This window comes from Amblyraja radiata, chromosome 9 (genome assembly GCF_010909765.2).
Source record: "Amblyraja radiata isolate CabotCenter1 chromosome 9, sAmbRad1.1.pri, whole genome shotgun sequence".
Lineage (NCBI taxonomy): Eukaryota > Metazoa > Chordata > Chondrichthyes > Rajiformes > Rajidae > Amblyraja > Amblyraja radiata.
Genome location: NC_045964.1, coordinates 45,037,895 through 45,045,443, shown reverse-complemented (window position 1 = coordinate 45,045,443; position 7,549 = coordinate 45,037,895). Strand labels below are relative to the sequence as shown.

General features: G+C 44.6%; 1 protein-coding gene across 1 annotated transcript in view; it reads left to right on the top strand.

Moving 5' to 3' along the window:
• The window catches only part of cdkn3 (cyclin dependent kinase inhibitor 3), a 9,767-nt gene extending 2,358 nt beyond the window's left edge, over positions 1-7,409 (top strand). Inside the window, 3 exon segments of the mRNA XM_033026450.1 lie at positions 4,546-4,768; positions 4,947-4,975; positions 6,268-7,409. Of these exon segments, the coding sequence (XP_032882341.1) occupies positions 4,546-4,768; positions 4,947-4,975; positions 6,268-6,434 (419 nt within the window). The 3' untranslated portion in view covers positions 6,435-7,409.
• The last annotated feature ends 140 nt before the right edge of the window (positions 7,410-7,549 follow it).

Genomic DNA, 7,549 nt, shown 5'->3' with positions numbered 1-7,549 from the left:
GTGTGTGGGGGGAGGGTGAAACAGAGCTTTCTGTCTCTCCCTTCGGGGGAATGCGACTTTTTGTCGTATCCCCCTTCTCTTCCCCCGTCTGCGCTGAGGCCTAATGGCGGAGCTGGCGGCCTCCAACCTGCGACCGACCTCGAGGCTCCGGAGGTAGAGCCAGCCAGGACTCACCAACGCGAGGCTGGCCGTCTTCGAGCTGTGGCGACGTCCGGGTAGCGGCACGACTCGGCGCTCCGGTGAGGGTGGACGGTGCGGAGCTGAGACACTCCTGTGCGGCCGGCACGGCTACCGGCTGGAAGGTGCTCTCGTGGGGGCAGCCCGGTGCGGGGCTGAGACGCTGCCTTGTGGGCAGCCCGGTGCGGAGCGGAGACGGCGGCGTTCTGGCGGCGGCGACCTGGATCCGGGGCTCGGCCGCGGGCCAATGGAGGACACAACAGCTGCGGGCATCTTCGACCATCCCCCGGGCCGCGGAGCTTGAACCGGCCCGTTCGCGGAGCTCGGTTGAGCCGCGGGACTGACTTACCATCGCCCGGTGGGGTATCGCCTCGGCGCAGAGGGAGAAGAGGAGGGAAGAGACAGTAACTCTAAGACTTTTGCCTCCATCACAGTGAGGAGGTGTTTGGTGAACTCACTGTGGTGGATGTTAATTTGTGTTTATTGTGTTTTGTTATTATTACATGTATGGCTGCAGGCAACAGCATTTCGTTCAGACCGAAAGGTCTGAATGACAAATAAAGGATTCAAATTCAATTCAACCACATCCTTCCCATAGTGTGGCGATCAGAACTGAACCCAATACTCTGTGGTGCAACCAGCGTTTAGAAAGGTTGCAACAAAGCCTCCCAACTTATATGTTGGATGAAGCCAAGAATGCCTTTTTAGGTTTCCCAGTTAGAATACACCATCAAATGGAGAAGCAAGGAATTGCAAATGCTGGAATCTTGAGTAAAATACAATGTGAATTGAATTGAATACTTTATTGTCACATGCGACAAGTCAGTGAAATTCTTTGTTTGCATACCCAAGATATTGCAAATAACCGCCCATAAAGGACGCTTAGTTACAAATCCACCCCGGTGCCAGTTCCCCTTTTGTTGTCTTTCCCCCTTCCTTATGGCCGGGTCCTCCATTGTCCATTGTTCTTCTCCCTCCCTTATGGCAGTCCCCCCATGCTGGATCCTCATTCTTCTTCCCCCCCCCCCCCCCACGCCGGGTCCCTGTTGCTCTTCCCCCTCCCTCACCCCTCACGGCAGTGCCCCCACGCCGTGTCCTTTGTTCCTTCCCTCGGCAGCTATGTTCTCACTTCCACATGTCCGTCCTCGTCCGGCGCCATCATCAATCACCGCACCAACCTCTCCACTAACGCTGCTGGGTCCTCTCCAGATGCCTCCACGGCACCAACCCAGGCCCCAGCCACAGGTTCCGTCAACCCAGGCACCGACGGTAGTGAACTCGTCGACCCGCGAGGCCTAGACCACGAGGCTCCACCGCTGGCCTGGGCCACGAGACACCTCCGGAAGCCGTTCGTTGCACCAGTACCTCCAGAAGGCGTAACTGGAGTAACGCAGTAGGTCAGGCAGCATCTTTGGTGGGAATGAACAGGCAACATTTCAGTTTAGTCAGAATACGCCATAGTGTGCAAGAAGCAAGCAGGCACTTAACATTGATTTGAGAAAATAAATTGGTGGCCTTGAACTCATAATTTCACATTTAAATTAAATGCATATAGACCTGCAGCAAGTAGCTGTTCCCAGTCCCTATCTACCTACAACAGCTCCTGTCTTATGAAGAGTCATGAGTGTTTAATTGTCATGTGTACTGACAACAGTGGATTAATCTTTACTATTTTAATTAAACAGGTTGTAAATTTAAAGATATCAGAAGAAACCTTCAGAGAGATTTAGGTAATGTTTTCAGTATCTAATTTTCAGGTGGTGATTTGTGAATTCTTTAAGTGCAAATTTCCGTTACCCGACTGGTTGTATCGTGGGGGTCGCTTGTATTGTTTTTAACCTGTTATTGGGGAATGCAGGTGGAATTCGTATCAGACTTGGTTTCCTCCCCTTTCCCAACTGTGGAAGGTAAAATGAGAACCTGTGGAAACAGCAATTACAAGTGCATGTTTGTTGTATCAGTTTTCTCTTTCTTTTTCCAGACAGATTCTGCAATCTGCACAGTTGTTGAAATCCTGTTGTTAACACAAATGCCTTGAGATTTAGCAGTGCATAGAATATAATCGTATGAATTAGGAACAGGGCAGGTACTCGATCCCTCAGCCTTTTGCGGCTAATCTGACAGTAACCTCAACTCACATTCCTGTTAACTTAGTCACCCCTCACCCTCTAAAGTATCATTGTACCTCCGGCTTTACTGTATTTAAAGACCACCTTTGAAGAGTACCAGAGACTTGTGACACAGGAAAAAAATTGCCTCCTCTGGCTTAAACAGGATCTTAAATGTTTCAATCAAGTGCCCTCGCAATCAGCGTTAAAAGATACATCCAGTTGTAAACACTGCCCAGTCCATCATCGGCTCTGACCTTCGTACCATCGAGGGGATCTACCACACCTGAATCTAGCCTGCCCAACATTTCATCAGGAGACTACCCAACCATTTCTAGGAATTAGTAAACTTTCTTGGAACTTCAACAGATTAACACCTTCCTTAAATTAGGAGGCCATACTACACATAGTATTCTAAATGTGGTCTCAACAGTGCTCTATATATTTGAATCTCAACCTTTTCACTCGTTCAGTTCTCCAAGCAATCAATGATAATACTGCCCATGATAACATTGCTATTGTTAACTTTATTTGTTGTACTTGTATACAAGGAAACCCAGATTCCCTGAACTTAAATTTCTCGCCATTTAGATAAGCATTTATTTTTCCAGTCAAACTAGACAAATCTGACATTTTCTTCCAGATCTTTGCCCACTCGTGTAACCTACCTCCATCTCTTGGCTGCTTCATGAAGCTCTCTTCACACTTTATTTGTGGGCTTTGGTCCCATAGCATAGAAACAGGCCCTTCAGCCAAACCTGCCCACGCTGATCAAGATGCCCATCCTATAGTCTCACCTCCCTGCGTTTGACCCATATCGCTCTAAACCTTTCCTATCCATGTATCTTTTATATGTTGTTATTGTACCTGCCTCAACTACCTCCTCTGGCAACTCGTTCCATATGCCCATCTCCTTTTGTGTGAAACAGTTATCCCTCAAGTTCCTATAAAATCTTTTCTCTCACCTTAAACCTATGCCCTCAGATTCTTACCTACTCTGGATAAAAAGCTCTGTGCATTTACCCTATCTATTCCCGACATGATCTTATATAGAAAAAGACCCCCCCCCCCCCATCCTCCAGCGCTACAAGGAATCAAGCCTGCTCAACCTCTCCCTATAGCTCAGGCCTTTGAGTCAAGGCAACATTTTCATAAATATTCTCTGCACCCTTTCCAACATCTTTCCTATTACTGTGACCAAAACTGAACATAATACTCCAAATGTGGCCTCACCAATGTCTTATATAACATGTAAGATACGATACGATAGAACTTTATTTATCCCAGGAGGGAAATTGATCTGCCAACAGTCATAAAACGCAAAATACATGAAACATGAAATTAAAGTGGAAAGGATTGGGGATGTGCAAAGATTGGGGAGGAGTCAGTCTACCCCACGACAGAAGGGGAAATTGTAGTTTGATAGCCACAGGGAAGAAGGATCTCCTGTGGCATTCCATACTGCATCTTGGTGGAACCAGTCTGTTGCTGAAGGTACTCCTGAGGTTGACCAGTGTGTCATGGAGGGGGTGAGCTGTACTGTCCAAGATGCTCCGCAGCTTGAGGATTGCGGTAATATAACATATAATATGTAACATAACATGTAATATAACATAGCAACTTCTATATTCAATATTCTGACTGATGAAGGCCAATGTACCAAAAGCTTTCTTGACCACCCAGTCTACCTGTGACTCCATTTTCAAGGTACTATATACCGGCACCCCTAGATCTCTCTACAACACACCCCAGAATCCTTCCATTCACTATGAAGGTCCTACCCTGGTTTGACTTCCCAAAATGCAATACCTTGCACTAATTTGTTTTAAACTCCATTAACCATTCCTCAGCACACCTGCCCAAATGTTGCAATTTTTCATAACCATCTTCGCTATTTATGATGCCACTCACTTCCGTGTCATCTGCAAACTTACTAAACATGACTTGTACATTCTTAGCCAAATCGTTGACATAAATCACAAACAGCAAAGGGCCCAGCACTGATCCATGAGACACCTTTGTGTCATTAACAAATTTAGAAATAAATCATTGCTTCCTTCATCTAAGCCACTTGCAAAAATTGTTCAAAAGACCTCAGCACCGATCGCCTATGCCTACCAGAAAAAAGTCCAATCATGCTTAGTCTTTCCTGATGGCCAGCTAATCTTTCATACACATCCTACCCCAGAATATGTATTTTTCTGAACTAATCTTGATGCGGCAATAATTCATAACATCCAACTTCTTCAACTATTGACAGAGGACCTCAGGAGCTACAATGTGCAAAATGTGTTTGTGCTCTGCACCAAGGGAGAAATGGTGAAGTACAGGGTTCCAGGCTTGTTAGAATCCTACCGGCAGAAGGGATTCACGGTGAATCACTATCCTTTTCCTGATGGAAGTGTTCCAGATATTGCTAGCTGTTGGAAAATTCTGGAAGAGTTGAGAATCTGCTTGGAAAATGACAAGACGACCCTTATCCAGTAGGTGGTATTTCAGTCACTTGCAATAGTTCAATGTAAAAGACATTTCAGTCAGAAACTAGCACTGCAGTGATTGCCATTGCTGCAATTATTGTTTCCAGAAACAAATCATTTACATTATTCTGGTATGATATTGCAAGTCCACTTATGTTGGAAATGACACCGTGTTATGAAGCAGAGCTGTAGATGTTGTGTACATGGACTTCAGTAAAGCGTTCGACACGATTCCGCATGATATGCTGCTCTGGAAGGTTAGATCGCATTGGATCCAAGAACAGATAGCAGAATGGATAGCAAATTGGCTCCATGGAAGGAAGTAAAGGGTGATGGTGGAAGGTTGCTTCTCAGACTGCAGACCTGTGACTAGTGGTGTGTCTCAGGGTACTGTGCGGGGCCCGTTACTGTTTGTCAACTTCATCAATGATTTGGATGAGAACATACAGGGCAAGATTAGCAAGTTTGCTGATGATACCAAAGTTAGTGGTTTTGCAGATAGAGAAAATGGTTGTGAACGATTGCAACAGGATCTGGATCGATTGGCCAGGTGGGCGGAGGAATGGTTGATGCAGAAAATTGTGAGGTGTTGCATTTTGGGACGTCGAACAAGGGCAGGACCTACACAGTAAATGGTAGGCCTCTGGGCAGTGTTGTGGAGCAGAGGAATCTAGGAGTACAGGTGCATGGTTCCTTGACCCCAGAATATGTATTTTTCTGAACTAGGTAACTTGCGAGTCGCAGGTAGATAAGGTGGTCAAAAAAGCTTTTGGCACTTTGGCCTTCATCAGTCAGAGTATAGAGCAGGAGTCGGCAAGCTACGGCCCCCGGGCTGAATGTGGCCTGAAACCCGAAATCATCCGGCCCGCAGGCTGATTTTTTTTCCCCGTAATCATCCGGCCCACAGGCTGATTTTTTTTTCCCATAATCATCCGGCCCGCAGACTTCCTTCGAGCTCGGGTCTCTGAGATGCGGTACAGCTGAGCTCTGGCTGTACCGCATCCTGTGCAAAGCCGCCAATTTATAGAGGCCAATTAACTTACAAACCCGCACATCTTTGGGATGTGGGAGGAAATCCAGGGTCACAGGAAGAAAGTGCAAACTCCATACGCACAGCACCCGAGGTCATGATAGAACCCGGGTCTCTTGCGCCGTGAGGGACCAGCTCTACCACAGCGCTACCCTTGTTCTCACAACTTCATTCCAGAACCAGCTGCTCTCTCCATGCTATTTCACACCTCTCCTCATCACATCCTTTTATCTTTTCATTTCTGGCCTTTGTTCTACTATTTCCAATCCAAACTCCCCCTTGCCTGTATCCACCTATCACTTGCCTGACTTTGTCCTGTACCACCTCTCTTCCAGCTATCTCTCCCACTACACTCCCAACCTAAATCTCTGCCTATCCATGTCCTCCAGAAATGTTGTTGGATCCAGAGTTACTCCAGCACTTTGTGTCACCATTGATCAGGCTTGTATGAGAAAATTAGACACAAAGTGATTAGAGCTTGTGTGTAAGGATTTACTGTGTTTTATTAGAGAGCTGCAAAATAAATCAGGTTCTTATTTGTTTGTTTGATAGCAATACAACTACTTACATGATTTTCGGGATAATGTGGCAACGTACTTGGCAACAAAGGAAGACTCAGCAGGCCGCTCAGTGTCGAGATAAAATGCTGACATTTCAGGCTATATTTTCCAATCATTTGTAAATACTATACATCCAACTTCAAGCTTTAAAACAAATGATGTTCAAACATATTCAATACTTAAGGTTTCAAATTATTGTACACTGAAATTGATTATCCACATACATAAACCAGTGCAAATAATTATTTATTGTCATCAACGATAAACTCTGTTCCATTAGCAGTGTTATTCTTTGCCGTTTGTGAGTTAATAGATGTGAAATAGGTCACTCTGAATCTCCCAAAACAAGTTGTTGCTTGTACTTAGCTAATAAATTAGTCTACTGGCAAGTCATGAAAGTAAATTACTTTACTGGTATGACAAGTTTCCAACATTGAGGTTTAATGTATAGGGTGCTATACTATTTTCTGCCCAAGTGTATGTGCATTCCTCTTTGCTGAAACATGCATCTTCTCAACATTGCTAATGCTTTAGTTGGACTTTCCAACAATTAATAGAAAGAAAACTGGACACTTGAAATGGGATATTAAAGTAGAAAGCGAAAAATATGGTAGCGTCTTTTTGTATGAACCACCATGGGTTCCAAGACACTATTTGACACTCAATCAGGGAATTATTGTTCATAATTGTTACTCAACTAAGTAATCTTTTTCAGTGATATTGGCCATATAATTACTATAACATTTTACTTGAACAATTATTTCATTAATATATCAAGGTGCTTTTTGGCTAAAGAAAAACAATCATGAGGTGTGACACGGGCCAGAAGAGGAGTAATCTCGCTCAGCTACCTTAAAGTACCTGTTCTAAGCGTTAACACATTGTAGTTTGGTTATATGTATTCCTTCCATAACCTCAGCTTATCCAAAGCACAAAATTAGACAATATTCCAAATTAACCCAAAATTATTGGTTTGCAGAGGGTGAGTCTAAGTGCTACCAGATACACTGCAGCAAATCACCAAGACTATTTCAGCAGCACTTCCCAAATCTGTGACTTGTACCATCAAAAAAGACTACAATTACCATCGTAAACGCTGCTCAAACAAATGGTCCAACCTAAAAAAATTCACGTAATGCAAGCCTTGGACGTTATGGAAGTCATTCTTATTTGTTTTGAAAGCACAACCAAATTCAT